Source organism: Scyliorhinus canicula, chromosome 9 (assembly GCF_902713615.1).
Source record: "Scyliorhinus canicula chromosome 9, sScyCan1.1, whole genome shotgun sequence".
Lineage (NCBI taxonomy): Eukaryota > Metazoa > Chordata > Chondrichthyes > Carcharhiniformes > Scyliorhinidae > Scyliorhinus > Scyliorhinus canicula.
The window spans coordinates 38,156,095-38,182,202 of record NC_052154.1 but is presented as its reverse complement, the minus strand read 5'-3'; the positions used below and the strand labels follow the sequence as shown (position 1 = coordinate 38,182,202).

Genomic DNA, 26,108 nt, shown 5'->3' with positions numbered 1-26,108 from the left:
GTCAGGCCGGTAAAAGACCGGCTTGCACTCAGCACAGACCTGGCCGTCTCTGGTGACTGTCCGTACTTCCTCGATGGAGTAGGGCAGATTGCAGGCTTTGACTAGGTGGAACAACCGAGTGACCCCCGGATGGCAAAGGATGTCGTGCAGGGCACGGGGCTGGTCCACTTGTGCGCTGACACATGTACCTTGGGAGAGGGCGTCTGTGGCTCGTTGAGCTTGCCGGGGAGATACAAGATCTCATAATTATAGGTGGAGAGCTCTATTCTCCACCTCAAGATTTTATCATTTTTGATCTTGCCCCGCTGCGTGTTGTTAAACATGAAGGCTACCGACCGTTGGTCAGTGAGGTGAGTGAATCTCCTGCCGGCCAGGTAATGCCTCCAGTGCCGCACCGCTTCAACGATAGCCTGGGCCCCCATTTCAACAGACGAATGTCGAATTTCGGAGGCATGGAGGGTGCGGGAAAAGAATGCCACGAGTCTTCCTGGTTTAGAGTGGCGGCAAGGGCGACATCTGAAGCGTCGCTCTCTACTTGAAAGGACAGTGACTCGTCTACTGCACGCATCCCGGCCTTGGCTATGTCTGAGCGAATACGGGTGAAGGCATGTTGTGCCTCGGCCGTGAGGGGAAATTGAGTAGCCTGTATCAGTGGGTGGGCCTTGTCCGCGTATTGTGGGACCCACTGGGCGTAGTACAAGAAGAACCCCAGGCAGCGTTTGAGGGCCTTGGGGCAGTGGGGAAGGGGGAGCTCCATGAGGGGGCGCATGCGGTCGGGATCGGGCCCCAGGGGTCCGTTTTGGACTACGTAGCCGAGGATGGCCAAGCGGTTCGTGCTGAACACACACTTCTCCTTGTTATAAGTGAGGTTGAGGAGAGATGGGGTGTGGAGAAATTTGGCAAGGTTGGCGTCGTGGTCCTGCTGTTAATAGCCGCAGATGGTGACGTTGTCCAGATGCGGAAACGTGGCCCGCAGTCCGCACCGGTCAACCATTCGGTCCATTTCTCTTTGGAATACTGAGACTCCGTTAGTGACGCCGAAGGGAACCCTAAGAAATTGATAGAGGCGACCGTCCGCCTCGAAGACAGTGTATGGACGGTCCGATTTGCGGATGGGGAGCTGGTGGTAGGCGGATTTAAGGCCAATCATCGAGAAGACCCGGTACTGTGCAATCTGATTGGCCATATCAGATATGCGAGGGAGGGGGTACGCGTCGAGCTGCGTACACCGATTGAGGTCTGGCTGTAGTCCACGACCATCCTGTGTTTCTCCCCAGTTTTAACCACCACCACCGGGGCTCTCCAGGGGCTGTTGCTGGCCTCGATAATACCCTCCCGAAGCAGCCGCTGGACTTCGGACCTGATGAAGGTCTTGTCCTGGGTGCTGTACCGTCTGCTCCTGGTGGCGACGGGCTTGCAATCTGCAGTCAGATCGGCAAAGAGGGAGGGACGGTCAACCTTGAGGGTCGTGTGGCCGCAAACGGTGAGTGGGGGTAGGGGCCCGTCGAATTTGAGGGTGGGACTCTGGAGGTTACATTGGAAGTCCAGGCCTAGTAAAAGTGTCGCACAGAGGTTGGGGAGAATGTACAGGCGGAAACCACTGAATTCAACGCCTTGTACGGTGAGGTTGACCAGACAGAAACCCCGGATCGGGACAGAGTGGGATTCGGAGGCCAGGGAGATCCGCTGGTTGGCGGGATGGACCGCGAGGGAGCAGCGCCTTACCGTGTCCGGGTGGATGAAGCTATCGGTGCTCCCGGAGTCTAGTAGGCAGGAGGTCGCGTGGCCGTTGATTAGCACCGTCGTCGAAGCGGTAGTCAGATTGTGAGGACGGGACTGGTCCAGCGTCATGGAGGCGAGCAGCGGGCGATCGTCCGAGGATTCCGACGAGAAGCGGCAGCGACCCGGGTCCTCCGGTCCCCGAGGGGAGGACAAAATGGAGGCGTCCGAAGTACCTGTGGGGAAGAAGATGGCGGCGCCCATGCACCGCACGTTGCGGGCGTAGGGCAAGATGGCGGCGCCCATGGTGCGCACATTATGGGGCGGGGCAAGATTGCGGCACCCCCTGGCCGCACGTGGACCTGGGGGGGACCTGAGGCGCCCATGGGCCTTCTGTTGGCCGCAGAAGTAGCAGTGGGGACCCCCAGAGTGCGCGGTGTGGCGAGCAGCGCAGGCATACTGTGCGGGAGTGGCCCCAGTTGGGGGGGGGGTCGGTTTGCGGGGTCCACGAGGGGTAGAATGGGTGGACCACGCGGCGGGCGGTGTAGGACTGTACATTACGGGAAGCGACCGTCATGGAGAGCGCTAACGTTTTTGTCGCCGTTAGGTCGAGCCCCTTCCAGCAGTCGTTGCCGGATGGGTCCGATGCAATCCCCGTCACAAATGCATCACGCATGAGGAGATTGGAATGTTCCGTGGCCTGACAGTCACATTCCCGTACTAGAGGGATAAGGGCCCGCCCAAAGTCTTCAATCGACTCACCAGGTAGTTGTACGCAAGTGGCGAGTACATGCCTTGCAAACAGAGTGTTCGTCTTCTGGACGTAATTTTCTTTAAGGAGTTCCATGGTGCGTAATTCGGCGCGTCCTATATCAGCGGGAACACGCTGGAGCTCAACCTTGAGTAGAGAAGTTGAATTTTCTGAGCTTCCGTCTGTGCGGGATCCGCTGAGGTGATATAGGCCTCGAAGCAAGCCAGCCAGTAATTAAAGTCTTTTCTGGTGTTTGACGATTGTGGATCCAGCTGCAAGCGATCTGGTTTTATCCTGATGTCCATGATGCGGAAAATCTCACTGTAATAAATTGATGCGCTATCAATTGCACTTAAAGACTAGAATCGGTACAAGAGAGGCTTTATTACAGTGAGATGTTTATCCTCCGACTGCAGCTGGTAGAATATCAGCTCAAGAAAACTCATTCATATTTATATGGATCCCTGTGGGCGGAGCTAGCCGGTAGGGGCTACCGACGAACCTGTAATACAGGTACTGCTGTACATCCCCTAATACAGGCACACATATATTTACACAGTGGTGGATTACCACAATGGTGCATCTGTAAACGTTGGTAAGAGTCAATGTGGACATGGCTGAGGAAGTATAGGTGCTGTTGTGCTTTCTTGGTGGTAGCGTCGACATGGATGGACCAAGACAGATATTTTGGTGATGTGCACTCCTAGGAATTTGAAGCTGTTAACCATTTCCACCTTGATGCAGACAGGGGTGTCAGTACTTTGCTTCCTGAAGTCAATAACCAGCTCTTTAATTTTGCTGGCATTGAGTGATAGATTGTTGTCGTTGCACCACTCCACTAGGTTTTCTATCTCCCTCCTGTATTCTGACTCGTCGTTATTCGAGATCCGACCCACTATGGTTGTGTCATTAGCAAACTTGTAGATGGATTTGGAACCAAATTTTGCCACGCAGACATGTGTATACAGGGAGTATGGTAGGGGGCTAAGTGTGCAGCCTTGCGGGCCCTGATATTGAGGAATATTGTGGAGGAGGTGTTGTTTATTCTTACTGATTGTGGTCTGTGAGTCAGAAAGTCGAGGACCCAGTTGCAGTGTAAGGAGCCAAGTCCTAGGTTTTGGAGCTTTGATATGATCTTGGCTGGGATTATGGTGTTGAAGGCGGAGTCTGATGTAGAAGTCCTTGTTGTCGAAATGTTCTAGAGATGAGTGTAGGGCAGGGAGATGGCGTCTGCTGTGAACCGGTTGCAGTGGTACGTGAATTGCAGTGGATCAAGGTGCTCTGGAAGTATGAAGTTGATGCGCTTCATGACCAACCTCTCAAAGCACTTCATTGTGATTGATGTCAGGGCCACCGGATGGTCATCATTAAGGCATGTTGCCTGGTTGTTTGGCGGTATGATGGTGGTCTTCTTGAAGTAGGACCTCAGAGTGGAGTAGGGACATTATTAGCATTATCAGCTGTTGTGGCGGATTACATAGCTCTTCAACCTACCTGTACTAATTACTGTAAATTGAGTAGAATCAAAAAGCCATAATCAGAAAAGAGACAATGTCATGAGCCAGTTGAAAGCCATAGGTTTAGTTTTGTGTCTGTATTGCATTAGCCAATTTCAATGGATGGTGGTAAAGGTACTCAAATTGGGGCCAGACCCTTGAGATTTAAACAAAGTTAGGAGTGTTGGGTAGAGGGCAATCATCCAGAATTCCTGCAGTGATGCCTGCCACTGACAATTACAGGAAAATGTACATGTCAATCTTGTATATAGTACAGTCTGACCACAGTTGATTAGCATGTCAATACTGTCTCAGTTCACCCCGGTAATCAAAGGCTGGTTGGCAGCTATGGAAATGTGCACCAGCTAAGGCTGGAGAGGAAACTGGGGGGAATAAAAATCTGATGACTCTGAACTTCGATGTAACCGAATGAAATAACCCTCCCAGGATAATAAAATCAGTATCTGCTAAACAGTGCAAACTTAAGCAGTAACCTTCAGTTGATTAGTACGAAATGGCAAAGAGAATTTATCTGAAATATGAATAGAAATCAGTATTATTTTATGGAAGTCTGTATTTTGCCTTTCGATTTAAGGATTTTTTTTTTTAACAAACATTTTATTGAGGTATTTATGGTTTTATAACAATGACGGAAGAAAACAGTGGACATACAGATATAAACATATAAACAAGTTTCCCCAAAGAAGTCGGCGAACGCTGCCACCTCCGAACGAACCCAAACATTGACCCTCTCAGGGCGAACAGCCACCTCCGAACGAACTCTAACATTGACCCTCTCAGGGCGAACTGCCACCTCCGAACGAACTCTAATATTGACCCTCTCAGGGCGAACTGCCACCTCCGAACGAACTCTAATATTGACCCTCTCAGGGCGAACAGCCACCTCCGAACGAACTCTAACATTGACCCTCTCAGGGCGAACTGCTACCTCCGAACGAACTCTAATATTGACCCTCTCAGGGCGAACAGCCACCTCCGAACGAACTCTAACATTGACCCTCTCAGGGCGAACTGCCACTTCTGAACGAACCCAAACATTGACCCTCTCAGGGCGAACTGCCACCTCCGAACGAACTCTAACATTGACCCTCTCAGGGCGAACTGCCACCTCCGAACGAACTCTAATATTGACCCTCTCAGGGCCAACTGCCACCTCCGAACGAACTCTAACATTGACCCTCTCAGGGCCAACTGCCACCTCCGAACGAACTCTAATATTGACCCTCTCAGGGCCAACTGCCACCTCCGAACGAACCAAAACATTGACCCTCTCAGGGCGAACTGTCACCTCCGAACGAACTCTAACATTGACCCTCTCAGGGCCAACTGCTACCTCCAAACGAACCCAAACATTGACCCTCTCAGAGCGAACTGCTACCTCCGAACGAACTCTAACATTGACCCTCTCAGAGCGAACTGCTACCTCCGAACGAACTCTAACATTGACCCTCTCAGGGTGAACTGCCACCTCCGAACGAATCCAAACATTGACCCTCTCAGGGCGAACTGCCACCTCCGAACGAACTCTAACATTGACCCTCTCAGGGCGAACTGCCACCTCCGAACGAACTCTAACATTGACCCTCTCAGGGCCACTGCCACCTCCGAATGAACTCTTACATTGACCCTCTCAGGGCGAACTGCTACCTCCGAACGAACTCTAACAGTGACCCTCTCAGGGCGAACTTCATTTTCTTCCAGAAAGAGAAAGCTAGCCATGTCAGTTAGCCAGGTCTCCGACATCAGGGGCTTTGAGTCCCTCCAAGCTAATAGTATCCGTCTCCAGGCTACCAGGGAGGCCAGAATGTCTGCCTCTTTCTCCCTCTGGACACCCGGATCTTCTGACACCCCGATAATCGCCACCTCTGGACTCGGTGCCACCCTTGGTTTTAATACCTTGGACACGACAACCGCAAACCCCTGTCAGAATCCCCGAAGCTTCGGGCATGCGCACAACATATGAACGTGGTTCGCTGGTCCTCCCGCACACCTTGCGCACCTATCTTCTACCCCAAAGAACCTGCTCATCTGGGCCACTGTCGTGTGAGCCCGGTGAACGACCTTAAACTGTATCAGGCTGAGCCTGGCACATGTTGTGGACGCGTTGACTCTACTCAACGCGTCCGCCCAGAGACCATCCTCTATCTCTCCTCCTAACTCCTCTTCCCATTTGTGTTTCAGCTCCTCGGTCGGTGTTTCCTCTGACCCCATCAGTTCCTTGTAAATATCAAAAACGCTCCCTTCTCCCACCCACATTCTGGAAACTACTCTGTCCTGTATCCCCCTTGGCGGTAAGAGCGGGAAGGTTGAGACCTGCGTGCACAGGAAATCTCGCGCCTGCAAGCACGTGAACTCATTTCCACCCGTCAGTTTGAATTTCTCCTCCAACTCCCTCAGGCTGGGGAAGCTCCCCTCTATAAACAGATCTCCCATCCTCTTGTTCCCTGCTCTCTGCCATCTCTGAAACCCTCCATCTAGCCTCCCCGGGGCAATCCGGTGACCAGACCGATGCTCCCACATGTTTCCTCCATTGCCCCCAGACTCTGAGGGCCGCTACCACCACGGGGCTGGTGGAGTACCGTGCCAGCGAGTAATGCAGAGGCGCGATACCAATGCCCCCAAACCAGTGCCCTTGCATGATACCGCTTCTACTCACTCCCACATTGACCCCCCGCCACTACCCACTTCCTAATCATGGCAATATTCGCCGTCCAATAATCATTACTAAAGTTCAGGAGTGCCAGCCCGCCCTCCCCGCCCCCCCTGGCTGCGCTCCAGCATCTCCTTTTTTACTCGTGGGTGGGGGGGGGGGGGGGGGGTCTTACCTGCCCATACAAAGCCAGACAGAGATCACCTTATTGACCCGTTTGAAGAAGGTCCGTGGAATAAAGATGGGGAGACACTGAAACACAAACAGGAATCGTGGGATGACCGTCAGTTTCACTGTCTGTACCCTCCCTGCCAGTGATAACGGGAGCACGTCCCACCTTTGGAAATCTTCCTTCATTTGGTCTACTAGTCGGGCCAAATTTAACTTGTGTAGCCGTTTCCATTCCCGTGCGACCTGGATACCTAGATAACGAAAGCTTCACCCGACCACTCTAAACGGCAGCTCCCCCAATCGCCTCTCCTTCCCCCTTGCCTGGATCGCGAACATCTCACTTTTCCCCATGTTCAATTTATAACCCAAAAACCAGCCAAATTCCCTCTGAATCCTCATTATTTCTTCCATTCCCTCTAGTGGGTCCGAAACATATAGGAGCAGGTCGTCTGCGTATAGCGAGACTCTGTGTTCCGCCCCTTCCTCCCGGACCAGCCCCTTCCAGCCCCTTGAGGCTCGCAGTGCAATTGCCAGCGGCTCTATGGCCAGCGCAAACAGCAGTGGGGAGAGGGGGCATCCCTGCCTCGTCCCCCGGTGCAGCCTAAAGTAGCCCGATGTTAACCTGCTCATCCGTACGCTTGCCACAGGAGCCTGATACAGCAGCCTGGCCCAGTCAATGAAGCTCCATCCAAATCCAAACCACCCCAGTACCTCCCACAGGTAGGTCCACTCCACCCAATCAAATGCCTTCTCTGCCTCCATTGTGACCACTACCTCTACGTCCCTACCCTCTGGGGGCATCATAATCACATTCAGCAGCCTTCTAACGTTGGCCGCCAACTGCCTGCCCCTAATGAATCCCGTTAGGTCCTCCCCAAACACGTCCGGAACGCAGTCTCCAACCCTAGAGGACAAGATTTTGGCCAACGGTTTGGTGTCCGCATTCAACAGGGAGATCAGTCTGTAGGACCCACATAGCTCGGGGTCCTTATCCCGCTTCAGGATCAGTGAGATAGTGGCCTGTAACATCGTCAGGGGAAGTACCCCTCTCTCCCTTGCCCTATTAAATGCCCTCATCAGCAGCGACCCCAGTATCCCAGAGAACTTTTTATAAAACTCCAGTGTGTACCCGTCCGGCCCCGGGGCTTTACCCGACTTCATGGCCTTTAGCCCTTCTGCTATTTCTTCCAACCCAAACAGGGCTCCCAGCCCTTCTACCAAGTCTTCGTCCACCTTCGGGACCTCAGCCCTCCTAAGAATTGCCTCATCCACTCCGGCCCAGCTGGGGGTTCCGACTCATACAACCTGCTGTAAAACTCTTTAAACGCCTTATTAACCCCTGCTGAATCTCCAACCAGGTTCCCATCCCTGTCCCTTACTTTCCCGATCTCCATGGCTGCCTCCCTCTTTGTGAGCTGCTGCGCAAGCATTCTGCTGGCCTTCTCTCCATATTCATAGATCACTCCCCTCGCCTTACACAGCTGCTCCGCCACCTTCCCTGTAGTTAACAAGCCAAACTCTGCCTGTAACCTCCGTCGTTCCCTTAAAAGCCCTGCCTCTGGGGTCTCCGCATATCTCCTGTCGACCTGAAGTATTTCCCTTGTCAGTCAGTCCATCTCTGCTTTGTCTGCCTTCTCCCTGTAGGCCCGTATCGCGATCAGCTCCCCTCTAACCACCGCCTTCAGCGCCTCCCCGACTATTGCAGCCAAGACTTCCCCCATATCATTAACTTCCAGATAGTTCTGGATGCATTTCCTCACCCGCCCACACACCTCTTCATCAGCTAAAAGTCCGACATCCAATCTCCAGTGCGGGCGTTGGCCACCCTCCTTTCTCACCTGTAGGTCCACCCAGTGGTGGGCATGATCAGAGATCGTGAAGCCGGAATACTCAGTGTCCACTACCCCTGTCAGTAAAGTCCTGATCAAGATTTTTAAAAAGTCAATCCTTTATGCACGTGTGAGTAGAAGGAGAACTCCTTCACTCTCGGCCGCCCAAATCTCCATGGGTCCACCCCCCCCCTCCATCTGCTCCATAAACCCCTTTAGCTCCTTTGCCATTGCTAGCACCCTGCCTGCCCTTGAGCTCGACTGGTCTAGCCTTGGGTCAATGACTGTGTCCCCCCCCACCCCCCATGACCAACTTGTGCGAATCCAGGTCTGGGATCTTCCCCAACATCCTCCTTATGAACTCCACATCATCCCAATTTGGCGCGTACATATTCACGAGCACCACTGGCAGCCCCTCCAGCTTCCATGATGTAACGGCCTCCCACATCCACAACTATTCTTCCCGCCTTGAATGACACTCGCTTGTTAATCAGAATCGCGGCCTCTCTAGTCTTTGAGTCCAGTCCCGAGTGAAAACCTGTCCAACCCATCCCTTCCTTAATCTAATCTGGTCGGTTACTCTAAGGTGTGTCTCCTGCAACATTGCTATGTCCTGCTTCAGTCCCCTCAAATGCGCGAACACGCGTGCCCTCTTAACCGGGCTGGTTTAGCACAGGGCTAAATCGCTGGCTTTGAAAGCAGACTAAGGCAGGCCAACAGCATGGTTCAATTCCCGTTCCAACCTCCGCGAGCAGGCGGCGGAATGTGGAGACAAGATGCTTTTCACAGTAACTTCATTTGAAGCCTACTTGTGTCAATAACCGATTTTCTTTTCATTTCATTTCATTTCAACCGGCCATTTAGCCCTCTTACATTCCATGTGATCAGCCTGATTGGGGGGCTTCTCGCCTCCCCCCTCCACCGATCAGCCATCACCTTTCTTGGGCCAGTCTCCAGCCCACGCATCCGCAGGCCCGCCTTCAGGCAGCCTCCACCCCCGACCTCCCTCTTGTTCCCCAGCAAAAGTCCCTCCCCGCCAGCAGAACAGTTCCCCCTCTGCCCCCCCCCTCACAATAACAGCACTATACAAACCACCCCCTTCAACAAGCATAACATCTGCTCAACCCCCACTGCGCTTCTGTGAGCTAGCCCGTCCAGCTGGCTTGGTAGTCCCCGCCCATGGCCCCAGCCATTTTCCCAGCTATTGTTCCTCCCCCCCCCCCCGCTCAGACACACATATGCAAAAGGAAGCAATCCCAACCCATTTGCCTGAAAGAAACACAAAGATAGTCAAAAAGAAAACCCAACATCTAAAATTCACACCTCCAGCCCCAATCAGTGCAAATGCAAACTTTAACTCACACAGCTCTGCAGCAGGCCCCAAATCAATACAGAAGGCAGTACTGATAACGTCCAAAAACAAAAACCTTTTTAACATGAACGCTGCAGCAAAGTTTAAACACCTCAGTCCACTGCCAATCCTTTCCTTCTGGCGAAGTCCATCACTTCCTCGGGCGACTCAAGGTAAAAATGTTGCTCCTCATAAGTGACCCAAAGACGGGCCGGATACAGCAGTCCAAACTTCACCTTCTTCTTGAAAAGGGTCAACTTTATTTGGATGAACCCTGCTCTTCTCTTGGCCACGTCCGCGCTCAGGTTCTGATATATATGCAGGATGCTGTTCCCCCACTTACAGCTCCCTGTCTGCCTGGCCCACCGTAAAATACGCTCCTTGTCCAGGTACCTGTGGAATCTCACCACCATCGCCCTGGGGGGGGGGGGGGGGTGCACACATGGAGCGCTCTGTGAGCCCTGTCCACCTCCAAGGGTTGGGAGAATGTCCCATCCCCCAGTAACTTCTCGAACATGCCCGCTATGTATGCCCCAGCATCCGCTCCTTCGGATCCGTCCGGGAGACCAACAATTCTCAAGTTCTGCCGGCGGGACCTATTCTTTAGGTCCTCCACCTTCTCCTGGAGCCTTTTCTGTTGGTCTCTCAACATCCCCACCTCCAACCCCACTGCTGCATGGTGTTCCTCCTGCTCAGTCAGTGCCTTCTCCACTTTCTATATCGCCCGATCTTGAGCATCCAGCCGCAGAATCGATTCCTTAATCGGGTCCAAGCATTCCTGTTTCTGCTTGGCGAAGCCCTCCTGTATGAACTGCATCAGCTGCTCCGTCGACCGCTGGGTCATCGAGCCAGGACTCTGGTCGTCTGCCATGCTTTCTCCTGCCTCAGCCCAGACTTTCATAGAATTTACAGTGTAGAAGGAGGCCATTCAGCCCATCGAGCCTGCACCGGCCCCCCGAAAGAACACCCCACCCAAGCCCACACCTCCACCCTATCCCCATAACCCAGTAACCCCACCCAACACTAAGGGCAATTTTGGACACTAAGGGCAATTTATCATGGCCAATCCACCTAACCTGCACATCTTTGGACTGTGGGAGGAAACCGGAGCATCCGGAGGAAACCCACGCACACACGGGGAAAATGTGCAGACTCCACACAGACAGTGACCCAAACAGGGATTCGAACCTGGGACCCTGGAGCTGTGAAGCAATTGTGCTAACCACTATGCCACCGTGCTGCCCTTACAGACCTTTTCTGTTCGCCTATTTCTTCCTTTGCGAGCACTCCTGGTCTGCCCCTCCATGCACTGATGCAGGATTCCTCTTCACAATTGCATCCACCATCAATTTTCCGAATCAAATCCGACAAAACGGGGGAAAAGATCCAAAGGTCCGACCCAAGCAGGAGCCATCAAATGTGCAACCTACTTCTTCATAGCCGCCACTGGAAATCAGCCGATTTAAGAATTCTAATATTACATCTGTATGATATAAGCTTGAAGGATATGGAACATCCAGCTTTTATTCAGTGCTGCGATGTTAAGCAAAGTCAAGAAGTGATATTATTAAGCCAATTAACTTGAATAACATTTGGATTGAACTACTTGAATTTCAGGATATCCAAATTTTCACAATCCAGCAATTAATACAAATTATAGCAATGCTTTTTTAAAAAGTTTTAAAAAGCGAATTTTTGTTTGTTTCTGTGTTGTGTCTGCATTTCACCTTGTACGTTTCAGTCCATGGAGGTCTTGTGGTGCATTGGTAGTGTCCCGACCTCTGGGCCAGAAACTCTGGATTCCCACTTCAGAACTTGATGGTCATGGAAGCTGCATTCATAATGTAGCCAAACAGGTTAATTAACAGGCTGTAAATCTTTCCAATACACGTGATGGCAGGAAGTAAGAGTGGCAGAGTTTCCTGACCAGTTATATTGCAGAAGGCAATGGCAAACCACTGTACTTGGCTAGGCATAATCCTGGACCAATCCAATGAAAGTCCATGGTTGCAAATGTCTTCTTAGGGCATGGTACCCAAAGTAGGAAGAGGATATTCCAGTATATTTCAATGAAAATAAAAAGGATTTGTTAAAGATTGATGCCATCAGAAGTGACACATTCTCTCCGTGGACAAAACTGCCTGGTTCAGTTTAATTATAGCTTGCTCAGGATGGTATATCGACCATCCTTAAACAGGTAACCTTATGTAAATCAGTTCTCGAAATTTAACTGCAAACTTATCCAATGAGACTTTAAGTTTGCCGACTGCTATTATCATTGATAGTGCAAAGAGGGTTTTGCAGTATTTACTGTTTGAGTACAATATTGTTTTTCTAATTCTGTACTTGATCTTTTGGTATTTTTCCATGTCAATTTATTTTCACGCTATCCTCCTTGAATGATTGAGTGAAATAATGAAATTTGCAAACATTTTAGTGCAACTGACCAGTTCCAAGGAGATTGATCTTGGTTTCGGAAAAGCTCGGCACAACATCGAGGGCCGAAGGGCCTGTTCTGTGCTGAACTGTTCTATGTTGCTATTGTTGTTGTTGTTATTATTATAGCGGGGCCGTTTAGCACACTGGGCTAAATCGCTGGCTTTGAAAGCAGATCAAGGTAGGCCAGCAGCACGGTTCGATTCCCGTCACAGCCTCCCCGAACAGGCGCCGGAATGTGGCGACTAGGGGCTTTTCACAGTAACTTAATTGAAGCCTACCCGTGACGATAAGCAATTTTCATTTCATGTTCTATGTATCACTCAAGTCATGCACAAAGGCTTTTCTAGTTTCAGCTTTTCCTCCATTCCATAAATAACATGATAACACCAGAAAAATCTAATTTTTATAAGAAATATATTGGGGAATTCAGAAGAAACTTCTTTACCCAAACGATGGTTAGAAAGTGGAACTCTACCAGTGGTTGAAGCGATAGTCTAAACTTGAATATCAATCATGCCTGCATTGGAATTTGATCCCAGTTGTAACTGAAATGTTGCAGCAAACAGGCGGGCCTAGATTTTAATTTTAAACAAAACTTACAGGCACACTGGATAGTGGTGGGTGGAATAATATACCCTCAGTGAAATTAATAGTAAGTTAACAGAAAGCCAAGTGGGGCGAGTTAGGTGTAGGATAAAGCAGCTTTGGAAAGATCCATACATTAGAACTAAAAAAAAGTTTATGTTAATCAGGACAGACCTGCATGTAGGCATTGCTGACACTTTTTAACCTGCTGTTATATGAGCTCACCATTCCTAAAGACAAACTATGACTCAGCATTAACCCCTGGTGGATGTGGAATCCTAGCTGTACACAAGTGGACACCCGCCTTGGTTCCAAAAATAAACTGTATTTAATATGAATACAGTGACTTTTACTTTGGGCTCTGAATATTGAATTTTGTGTGACTGATCCAAGTGTACTTTAATGACTCAAGTGTAAGGACTATTGAAATTCATAAATTTAATATTCTGTAATAGTGTCGCAAGTAGGCTTACATTAATACTGCAATGAAGTTATTGTGAAAATCCCCGAGTCACCACACTCCAGCACCTGTTTGGGTATAAAGAACAAAGAACAAAGAAAAGTACAGCACAGGAACAGGCCCTTCGGCCCTCCAAGCCCGTGCCGACCATGCTGCCCGTCTAAACTAAAATCTTCTACACTTCCTGGGTCCGTATCCCTCTATTCCCATCCTATTCATGTATTTGTCAAGATGCCCCTTAAATGTCACTATCGTCCCTGCTTCCACCCCCTCCTCCGGCAGCGGGTTCCAGGCACCCACTACCCTCTGTGTAACAAAACTTGCCACTTGGATGCCAAGATACCTCAAGCTTCCCCCTACTAATCTAAACGGCAGCTCCCCCAATCGCCTCTCCTGTCCCCTCGCCCAGACTGCAAACATTTCACTTTTCCCCATATTTAACTAATACCCTGAAAACTGAGGGAGAATTCGGAATGTCCAACTCGCATAACAGCACGTCTTTCGGGACTTTAGCAAGGAAACTGGAGCACCCGTAGGAAACCCACGTAGATACAGGGTGAACGTGCAGACTCTGTGCAGAATGTGACCCAAGTGGGAATCGAACCGGGACCCTGGTGCTGTGAGGGAACAGTGCTAACCATTATGCTACCGTGCCGCCCATATTTTGTGCTTTCTTAAATAAAACTAAAGGAGCTTGATGCCAGCCTGTTCTAAAATTGCAAAGTGCACAGCGTTCTTGAACTTGTTACAGTCCCTGCTGATGTTATTCCTGGACAAGTCTGATCCCAGAGTGGAACCTGGCTTGATAGATCCTAACGTTTTATTAGAAACCGTGGAGGGCATTTACTGAATGCATTCACAGGAGTCTGCTTGTGTACTTCTAATTCAAATAATAAAATGTTGAGTCAAAGGAAAAAGGATTAATGCAACAGAACAAAAATATAGAGCACTCTACCACAGGAGCCCAGCTCACAGTTCATGGCCCTCTGGTTTTACACAAGATGTAGAAGGGACGTTCTGACCCAGTGAGGATGGGGGGGGGGGGGGGGGGTGGCTGTATTCCCCACAGTCAATCCCAATCCCCCAGTCTCGTAAGTGTCCCATGACCTGCTTAATTCCTGGTTATGACACTGTCCTTTCAGTCCACGGCCTGTTCCAAAGAAGCACCAAACTAGCTCAAGGAACAGCCCCATATCTTTTGTCTCGGCACTCTACAACCTTCTGGGCTCAGTATTGAATGCAATCCCTGCAGATCATAACCTCTGTTTTCATCTTGTTCTGTGTTTTTTTTTTCCCTTGGCCTTTTTCTTTCGTTATCCCTTCATGTTACATTTAGATGGCTGCTATATAGCCAATCACACCTCATCTGGACACAACTTTTGTCCTTTTACTATAGCCATTACCACTCCCTTTGGCTTGTGCATCATGAAATCTTTTGTTAGTTAATCTCTCCTGCCTTCCACTTTATCACATATCTTCCCTTTTGTGCTTTCTGAACATTGCTCCCGTCTTTTACCTGTACTGTTACTGTCTTACCTGGTAGGCGTGTAGATGCCAGAACCTGAAAAAGTTAAAAATGGTGCTTGTGGTAAAGTAACAAATTCAGTTTTGGGGCATTTTCTCCTGCATAATTATCTTGGCCACAAACAACTCGACACTTGGCGATCAACAAACTAACAAATAAGATTGTAAATAATCAAAGTTATGAAGGAGAACAAAACATTAACATTCTGTGATGACTGATAGAGTTATTATGTAGAATTAGAAAGGTACGGTACAGAAGGAGGCCATTTGACCCATTTTGCTGGTGCTGGCTCTTTTAAAAGTGATATCGAGTTATTCTCACTCTCATACTTTCTCCAAAGCCTTGCTGTTGCTTTCCAATTCAAGTTTTTGTCAAGTTACTTTTAAAGTTATTATTGAATCTGTTACCGGAGCAGTGTATCCTGGATCACAATGACTCGTTGCTTCGCTTTTTTCTTTCTTACAGTGCCACTAGTTCTTTTGCCAATTTCCTCACACTCTTATTTTAACTCATAATTAATACTTGCCTATTGCCAGGATCGAGTTTGTAATCAAACAATGTTAGTTCATTAAGATGAGCAATATAGGGTCATTTTCAACTTCACACTCCTGCAAAGGAACTTCAGCACTAGAAATGTGTGCCAAAATCTCAGATCAGCTCTGTTTGTGTTTCCTCTGGCCATCAAATTAAAAATGGTTGAAAAATCATGTACAGAATTCAGCCATATTATTGATACTTGTCTCTGATGGGCAAGATTACCTACTGGCAGCACAAAGTCTGAAATTACCACCTATAATAACTGTTTTATTATGTTTAAAAAAAACTTTAATTTGTTGAGCGACAATATTAAATTCACAAAGTTTGATTTTGCTTTTGTCTCTCATCTTTTCTTTAGGACTAACCTTCCAAAAGAGGTCATGCCCTTCCCGGATTTTCCATTTGACATTCAACTCCCTTCTTTCGTCCATCACACTGATGTGAAGTCATATCTGGAACAATACACTGATTATTTTAAAATTCAACCCCACATAAAGGTTTCAGTATGAAATTTTGCACAGTTGCTTTTGGAAAGTTAAAAATTTGTCATCTAAAATAGTTGGAACAGGAACAAAAGAAACGAGTACAGGAAGTGCTGCACCATTAAGAACACATAACCTCTTGGTGTCCCAGCCTGGCATTTGGGGGGGGGGGGGGGGGGTACTCCAATTATGCGCTGGATAATCCCGCTCGGACGTTCCCACGTATGGGCAATTGTTCAGAGGGGCTAACTTCCCCATGACATTTGCATTGGGCTAGGAACCACCCAACAAAGTTATTTAAATCGTTAACTTTGGATGATTGTGCTAGTTTTTCCCTGCTAGTTACTCTGAAATAGTTGGAATGAGGGAAAAAAAAGCATGCATAACTTCAAATAACTATTTTTAGCAGCCAGACTGAGCCTTGCATGGGTCATCCCGCACATACACGACCCCCACACCACCCCCACCTACAACTTCCCAATGCAACCTGACATCGGACACCCCCTTTGCTCCCCCAGTCTAAGTCTGATCCGCCTGCAGTCCGGGTCTGACTCCGACCACCCACCCTCCCCCCGGTCAGATGTCTTCCTGTTCTAGTCCTCCATTGTTCTTCCCTGCCCCTCCCCTTTTTTCCAGAAGCGATTACTCCAGTACCTGATGGAATAATAATAATCGCTTATTGTCACAAGTAGACTTCAATTAAGTTACTGTGAAAAGCCCCTAGTCACCACATTCCTGCACCTGTTCGGGGAGGCCAGAACGGGAATTGAACCCGCGCTGCTGGCCTTGTTCTGCATTACAAGCCAGCTGTTTAGCCCACTGTGCTATGTAGACAGCTCTTTATGTGCAAAGTCCCATTCTTGCCAGTACCTAAACTCACTCCTCTTGGTAACTCAAACCTCTTCCGCAGCTCATCTAGCCCAGCGAACGTCCCCTCTGAAAATATGATCCCAACCCCCTCCAACGCCTCCTCCCTCCAGGACCTCGACATCCCATCCATCTCCCACACAATGGCATCAACAACAACGTGTGACCCAATTTAAAGTGCCTCCTCGGCTGCTTCCAGATTTTTATTTATGACTCCATCACCAGACTCCCCGTATACCTCCTCGGAACGAGTGGTAACAGGGCCGTCACCAGAGCCCTCAGGCCCGTACCCTGACAAGAACCCCCCCCCCAACCATCATCTCACCATCTCCATGTTCATGCCCAATAATAATGCAACAGGTTTCGGAGCACCCCCTCCCCCCCGCCCCCCCTTCTCGCCTCTGCCTCTGCAATAAAGCCCTCTACACCCTCGGCACCTTCCCTGCCCACATAAATTCCACAATTAATGCATCCGCCTTCTGAAAAAAAGCCTTGGGGAGATCAATCGGGAGGGACTGAAACACAAACAGGAATCTCGAAAGCACATTCATCTTCACCACCTGCACCCTCCCCACCAATGTCAGGTGCAGTGTATGCCATCTTCAAGATTCCCCTTTGATTTCCTCCACCAAACCCCGTCACGTTTCATCTTTGCATTGTGGTCCACTCATGCGATACCTGGATCCCCAGGTACCAAAATCGCTGCCTTGCTGCCTTAAATGGCAGAGTTCCCAGGTTTGCCTCGTGCCCCGCTGTATTCACTGGAAACACCTCACTTTTCCCTACATTCAATTTATAACCCGAAAAAGGCCCATACCTTTCCAGTAAGCCCATGATTCTGCCCATGCTTTCCAATGGGTCCAACATGAACAACAACAGGTTTTCAGCGTACAACGACACCCGGTGCTCCATGACACCACCCCCCCCTTCGCAAACCCCTGCCACTCAACCAAGGCCCAAAGTGCTATCACCAAGGGCTCAATCGCCAATGTGAACAATGGCGCAACAGTGGGCCTTGTTCCCCTACACAACCAAAATACTTTGAGTTCTTCTCATTCATTCACATACTTGCCAAGGGGGATGGATATAACAACCAAACCCATGGTACAAACCTTGGCCCAAACCTCCCCAGAATCACAAACAGATATCTCCATTCTACCCGATCAAAAACCTTTTCCGCATCTATGGACATTATCACCTCCGGCACCCGCCCCCTGACGGGGCCATAACTATATTTAGCAACTTCCTAATATTACTAGAGAGCTGCCTCCCCTTCGCAAAGCCACTCCAAAATTGCCTCTGGCACGCACCCCTCTCACCTTCATGCCAATACCTTTGCCAGGGTTTTCACCTCCATATTTAGCAGTGACATGTGCCTCCAGGACCCGCACTCCAATGGATCCGTCCCCTTTTCGTGATCAGCGAAACCGATGCCTACACCAACATAGCCGGCAGCTCCCTTTTTCCACCACTTCACTAAACATCCCCAAAAGGTGGGGAGTCAACGCCATCATGATTGCTTATAAAATTCCGCCGGAAAGCCATCCGTCCCCAGTGCCTTCCCCGACTTATCATTCCAATACACTCCATCACCCCCTTCAGCCCTAATGGCTCCTCCAGTGTGTACCTCTTCCCCTCCTCCAGCTCTGGAAAGTCCAAAAACCGACCCATATTGGCCTCCTCCCCACCCCCCGGCTCAGCCTGTACAGCCCCTCATAAAAGGCCTTGAACACCTCATCTATCCTCGCCTGATGCACCCCCCCCCCCCCCACCCTGCCCTTGCCTGAACAGCCATAAGTTAAATCCTTTTTAAAATAAAGACAGCAGGTTTAAATACTCTACAGAAACAGGTATTACTTTGAAATCATCAATGATCTGGAGACATTCCTTAGCTTGTAGAGAGAGAAATCATTATACAGCTGCTTACTTTTAATGCAGTTTCCACCTCTGAAAATGAAACCAAACATACTGCAGTGCCCAGCTCAAAACGAAAGACAGCCCAGCTCCACCCACACACTGACATCACTGCAGCTATTTGATAAACACCCATTTCTTAAAGGTACATCCACCTGACACACCCACGCTGACCCACCGCTCTGTCTGTTGTCAACCGGTCAAACTGCCCCTGCATCTTCTTTCTGTCTGCCAACAACTCCTTTGTGGGGCCACAGAATACCTCCGATCCATATCCAGAATATCTCGTCCAACAGACAGTGTTCCTCCCCCCTCATCCTACCCTTACGGGCATTGAACGAAATAATTTATCCCGGACCACCGCTTTCAAGGTCTCCCAAAACATGGCTGCCAGTACCTCCCATTTCTGATTGAGCTCAACATAATACAGGCACGGTAGCACAGTGGTTAGCACAGTTGCTTCACAGCTCCAGGTTTCCAGGTTCGATTCCCACCTCGAGTCACTGTCTGTGTGGAGTCTGCACGTTCTCCCCGTGTCTGCGTGGGTTTCCTCTGGCTGCTCCGGTTTCCTCCCATAGTCCAAAGATGTGCAGGTTAGATGGATTGGCCATGCTAAATTGCCCTCGGTGTCCAAAAAGGGGTGGGGTTACGGGGATAGGGTGGAGGTGTCTTCTTAGGTCGGGTTCTCTTTCCAGGGGCTGGTTCAGACTTAATAGGCCGAATGGCCTCCTTCTGCACTGTAGATTCTATGATTCTATTAATCACCACCACCACCTTCCCACAGAATTCCTTGTCGGCCCCGAATTCACCCTTCACCCCAGCCTCTGTGCCTGACCCGAACATTGTTTCCTGTCTACATAGTGAAGAGCATGGTCCAAAATCACTGCATACTCCGCAACTTCCACTCGGCTCACCACAAAACATTCAATCCTGGAATAAATCCTATACATATGCAAGAAGAAGGAATACTCCCTCTCTCTTGGGTGCCCAAACCGCCACGTATCCACCATCCCCATCCTCTCCATAAACCCTCCCAGCTCTTGTGTCATTTTCGACCTCCCCAGGGCTCGACCTATCCACCCTCGACCTATACACAATTGAAATCCCACTCCAAACCCCCCTTTACCAGCCGGTGTGAGTCCAAGTCCAGGATTGCACCCAATAGCCTCGTCATGAATCCGGCATCATCCCAATTGGACATTCACATTCACCAACACCACCGGAGTCCCCACTAGCAACCCATTCACTATCAGAAACCCCCCCGGGTCTCGTACTTACCTGGCCCCTGTAAATCCCGTTTTCTTGCTCAACAATTTGGCAACCCCCCTCGGCTTCGAGTCAAATCCCGAGTGGCACACTTGCCCCATCTACCCCTTCCTCAGCCTCATCTGATCTTTCACCCAGAAATGCATCTCCTGCAAGAAAAGCACTTCTGCTCTCAAACTCTTCAAGTGCACAAACACCCTGGACTGTTTACCGATTTTCACTGGAGGCTTCAGCATCCCCTCTCCCCTAGAGTCCAGCATCATCACCCTTGGGCTCCACTCCACCGTCCCCACTCTGAATCGGGCCCATCCAAGATGTCACCCCGCCCGCCCGTGACTAAGCTCATCCTCCATAACTGCTGCGTTGCCTCCCACCTCAGAATCTTTTCTTTGTGCATATGCACAAGTTCCAGGGCAATCACCACCTGAGGCGACTCTCCCTCTCTTGGCCTCTGCCTCATGGACCTATGGGCCCGATCCACCTTCGGGACCTTGTCTGGCAGCTTCGCTTCCACCAACCTGGCCTGCATCCACGCAACATAGCCAATTGTACTCGTTCCCTCCACTCCCTCCAGAAGGCCCACAATCTGCAGATTTTGCTGCCTGCCCCCTCCACATGGATTTCCCTCACTTTCTGACAACTGCCCCCGCCTGACCCTGCTATCCCCCATCTGCAATTTGGCATTCATCTAATTTAACGAGTTTAAGTATTTACCCACTTTATGTGTACGTTTTGCTCGGCTGCAGATTAGAGTCATTGGCCAATGTAGCATCATTTCACAGTGAATAGCATAATCTGTTATTCAATGCTACACACTGTTGCAAACTACAGGGGATCACTGGTTCACAAGAGACCAATCTAAAGCTCTTGGAAGATGAGTGTAGCAAAATTGCATCTTGATTGGTCCCAACTGATGTGTGGGCATTCTGCACACATTTGTCTTTAAATACCCACATCCCTTTAATTTCACTAGCTCTCACAAGTCTGAGACTACTCTTCCATTTAGTTTATTAATTCAAGCAACGTGGGTTTCGCTGGCTAGGCTAGCATTTATTGCCCTCCCTGAATGATATTCAGAAGGAGGTGGTGAGTTGCCTTCTTGATCTGCTGCAGCCCATGTGGTGTGGGTACACCCACAGTATTGTTAGGGAGGGAGTTCCAGGATTTTGACTGAACAACAGTGCAGGAATGTTAATATATTTCCAAGTCAGGATGGTGAGTAGCTTGGAGGGGTGGTTGTTCCCTGGTATCTGCTGCCCATGTCTGTCTAGATGGTAGTAGTCGTGGGTTTGGAAGGTACTGCCTGAGAAGCCTTGGGGAGTTCCTACAGTGCATCTTGTAGATGGTATACACTGCTGCTACTGTGCATTGGTGGTGAGGGAGTAAACGTTTGTGGATGGGCTGCCAATAGTGGGCTGCTTGGTCCTGGGTGTGTGGAGCTTCTTGAGTGTGGTTGAAGCTGCACTCATCCAAGCAAGGGGAGAGTATTCCATCACACTCCTGATTTGTAGACAGGCTCTGGGGAATCAGGAGGTGAGTTGTTGGCTGCAGATTTCTAGCTTCTGACTTTTCTTGTAGCCATAGTATTTATGTGGCTAGTCCAGTTAATTTTTTGGTCAGTGGTAACCACCATGATGTTGATGCAATTTGTAATTAGGGGCTTTTCACAGTAACTTCATTGAAGCCTACTCGTGACAATAAGCGATTTTCATTTCAATTGTAAACTTTGCTACACTGATCTTCCAAAAGCTTTAGATTGGTCTTTTGTGAACCATTGACCAGATTCTTCCATGCTTTGCAGGAAACGTGTTAAAATAACATTGATGAGCTGGCTTTGGAGAATCGGTGAGAGGGATGTTCATTGTACCACTGCTGCAGATTTTGGACTCGTGCAGCACTATATTTTACCAAGATTATTGAAATAGCCCTTTTAATCTCCACTAAATTTCTTTCTTTTCATCCATGTTATAACCTTCCCACTATCATCCCCTTCCGCCACCTGCCTATCCAAATCTTTGTCAAATTGCGTGTTTATGGTAAGTAATATTGGAAGGAGTAATTCCGGAGGGCGGGGTATTTTGTCTTACAACAGATATATTATATTTGTATATTTTGAGAAATGTGTGAATACTTGTCAAATCTTTTCACAGTTTTGCACATATGTTGAACTATTGAATCCTGTTTTTGGAACCACTGGAGATGCTCAGAACACATGGGAAGTAACCTGCTTGAATCTGAACAGCCATTGTCGTAGTAGGGACAGATTTGATTCTGTTATTATTTGTAATGGGTGAGTCTGCAACACTAAATTTTAACAATCCAAAATGCTTATTTTTATCTCCAAGATATCTGAAATAAATTCAACAGTAATTTGTTTCTCCGCATCTATTTTTCACATAATTTTGACAACCCATTTTCTCACAGCCACCTTTGGCTCAGAGGATGGGTTGAGGTCTAAATGCTGTCTGACGTGAAGCATTGTAGCTGCAAGACATATTGTCAATCAATCTAATTGAAAACGTTTATCACAGCAGAAAGAAGGCGATTGGGGCTGCCTCCAGATTCTGCTGGAAATGGGATTAACTTTGCTACCATTGAATACATTTAATAATTTATTCATAAAGCAGGTGTACAGTGTGCCTTCCCCTCTATAGTGGTCCAGATTTTACAATAGGAGTAATGGTGAGGCTATTAGCACTAATGGTATTTCAAATAAAATGGACAGCAACTTCTGGAGTTCCTTCATATGCTGATAAACACAAAATCCCCAATATACTGTGTGTATTTTCCTGCTTCTCTCTCCCCCCCCCCCCCCCCCACCCCCCCCACCCCCCGATCTTTGTTACACTATTACACTTGCCAATAGATTCAGCAGTAAAACACATGAAATTGTAGTATTTGCCCACTGGTCAACCATAAACATAGGCAGTAAAAGTTAGGGCTTATTCATTCAGGGGTAAGTGAAATTTTGAATGGTGTGTCAAAACTTAATTACTGCCATAAAAAAGTTTCTGGCCCAGAAAATTTAATTTTGCATGTGCGGAGTGCCATTCCCTCAGAATTTATTATTGAAAATTTAAAAAATATATTTTTTCTGATTCCATCTATGTCCCGTCTTTCTTTTCCTCATTATTTTGCTTTCTGTACATGATTTTCCATTGAATTAAATATTCTAATTGACACTTCATGGTTGAAACCCTGCATGTCTCCATGAAGATTCTTCAATCTGATTGGTTGAAGATATATATATATGCTGTTGCTGTTTTATCACACATGCCACAGACGCCCTGTAGAGGGCGCCATACTGTGAAGGATCTCTAATTACCATAAATTGCTGATCAAAAGCCCACAAAAACTCTGTGGACAGCTTTGAGCATGAAGAATGATGTGTACCGTTTCTCTGCCACTGACCACGAATTATGTGCCATGGTTCCCTTAACAAAACTGTAATAAATGAGAAATTTGTAAGTCAAATGTATACCTGTTCCCCAATTAAACATAGGTTTATAGCAAGCAGAAAAATCTAACACCGCATGAGCAAGCGTTTGTAAATCTTTGAAATGTCTTGTCATATTTAGATTACTTTTAAAATGTCACAATAATTAAGTTCTTGGTATGTTTTAATTTGTATTTACAGCCACTATTCTGATCCTTTCATCCCTCCCATCCCTGAAATTGAACATTTCAAAGGACAGAAGATGCACAGTCACGAGTACAGGTTTGCTGAGCCTTTCACTGGAAAGAATCTGGTTCTCCTTGGTGCTGGTCCATCAGGAACTGATATAGCATTGGAGTTATGTTCGGTTGCAAATCAAGTTGTGTTGATACACAATAATCTGCCGATATCCTCACAGCTGCCTCCAAATTTCCTGCAAGTCAAAGGATTGAACAGGTTTTCAGAAACTGGAGTGATTTGTGATGATGGAATGGAGTATCCTGCAGACGTTTTCATGTTCTGTACTGGTTATAACTATTCTTTTCCTTTTCTTAAAGACGTGGACTTAAAGGTGAAAGATTGCAGAGTTGCACCACTTTACAAACATATTGTTCACACAACCTTTCCAACTCTCTTTTTTATTGGTTTATGCAAGACTGTTTGTCCTTTTCCCTTGTTCCACAACCAGGTTTTGTTTGCATTGGCGTCTTTAGATGGTACCCATAAGCTACCACCTAAAGCTGAAATGGATATGCTAACAGAAGAGGAATACCAGTCCTCTTTGCATCGTGGAATTCCTCACAGACATTTTCATAAATTGGATAGCCTTCAGTGGAGCTACATGGATGAGTTAGCTCATTTATCCAAAACTGAGCCCATACCACCTGTAACAAGAGATCTGTATGAAGCAAACGCAAAAATAAGGAAGCAGGATCTGTGTAATTATAAAAGGTTTAACTATAAAATAGTAAGCCATGATATGTGGACAACAGTGGAGCCTAAACCATTATAAAATTGACTGTCACTTCTTTAATTTGTATCTTCCAGCCACTTGAGCATCGGCCAGCTGGATATGTTCCAGGGAAATTATGGTGCAGATTTTCCCATCCTTGTGCTTTGACTTATCAGATTTGCTGTGTAAAGCGTATAGAGGAAAAGTGGGCAGGACGATCACACATTGGAAGGAAGCCTGTTCAATTTCTTGTCCAATAATTTAAGTGGATGTAAAGTCAGGCATACTTGCATGTATAATCCTTCCTGTCCAATTTTTCTCTCATCACTGTAAGCGAACGATGTAAATGGCCAGCTGCGGTGTGTTCAATGTGCTCAATGTACAATTTAAAATTGTTGTCATCAACATGCAGGGAAGTACTGCTGCTAAAAATCTTTGAATCTCTGAAGTTATGCATCAGTTTGTTTTTATTTTGCTCAATATAATTTGCTTCTTCCTGTTGTTGCCAAAGTTTGAGACAAACCTTTGAACTTGTATACAGAAGTAGCTTGATTTGGACCAAGGGCAGAGAATCAAATGTTCTCTATCTGAATTGTTAAGGTTTCCCAAAAGCCCACAAAACAGAACTCTAGAAAGATCAAACTGGTCACCTTTTCAGGCCAAGTGTGTGTAATTGATGTCATTTGATGACAACAATAATCAATTTTGTTAAATCAACAACCATATAGAGAGCAAATAAGCAAAACAAAAATAATTATACAACAGGCTGAGACACAAATAGTATTTTGCAGTGGAAAGTGTAAGCCCCAGCTGGATGTGAATAAAGTATACCCTTTGAGCCATGAACTATAATCTGTATCATACAAAGTAACTGGGTCAACATTTCTTTTTTTTAAAATAAATTTGGAGTACCCAATTAATTTTTTCCAATTAAGGGGCAATTTAGCGTGGTCAATCCACCTAGCCTGCACATCTTTGGGTTGTGGGGGCGAAACACACACAAACACGGGCAGAATGTGCAAACTCCACACGGACAGTGACCCGGAGCCGGAATCGAACCTGGGACCTCAGCGCCTTGAGGCATCAGGGCTAACCCACTGCGCCACCGTGCTGCCCTTGGGTCAGCATTTCTGACCAGCATTTGCTAAAAATGTTAATAATAATAATCTTTATTAGTGTCACAAGTAGGCTTACATTAACACTGCAATGAGGTTACTGTGAAAATCCCCTGGTCGCCACACTATGGCGCCTGCAGTGAGGGAGAATTCAGAATGTCCAATTCACCTAACAAACACGTCTTTCAGGATTTCTGGGAGAAAACCCCATGCAGGCACTGGGAGAACATGCAGACTCCGCACAGACAGTGCTTTACAAAATGTAATTATTTATTCATTATTGCCAATGCTTATATTCGCTAAAATATAAACACGATGTCATAATTTACCAAATCTGCTTCTGTTGCTAACATGTAGTCTTTAGGAATGCAAGCACCATAGTTTCTATATTATGCAGAACTTGGTGAAGAAGCATAGCTATCCTGAAGAATTGGATTTTCCTCTTCAAATCTTGGTCACTTAAACCTTCACATCAATGACTTGTTGGATATTTTTCCAACTGGAGGACAGATGAAGACAATGTGCAGGAATTTACAAATATG

General features: G+C 47.8%; 1 protein-coding gene across 1 annotated transcript in view; it reads left to right on the top strand.

Moving 5' to 3' along the window:
- Nucleotides 1-25,297, top strand: part of zgc:77439 (uncharacterized protein LOC378987 homolog) — a 28,584-nt gene extending 3,287 nt beyond the window's left edge. Inside the window, exons 2-4 of the mRNA XM_038806529.1 lie at nt 15,893-16,031; nt 22,214-22,353; nt 23,701-25,297. Of these exons, the coding sequence (XP_038662457.1) occupies nt 15,893-16,031; nt 22,214-22,353; nt 23,701-24,511 (1,090 nt within the window). The 3' untranslated portion in view covers nt 24,512-25,297. The remainder of the gene's footprint in view (nt 1-15,892; nt 16,032-22,213; nt 22,354-23,700) is intronic.
- Nucleotides 25,298-26,108: the final 811 nt, after the last annotated feature.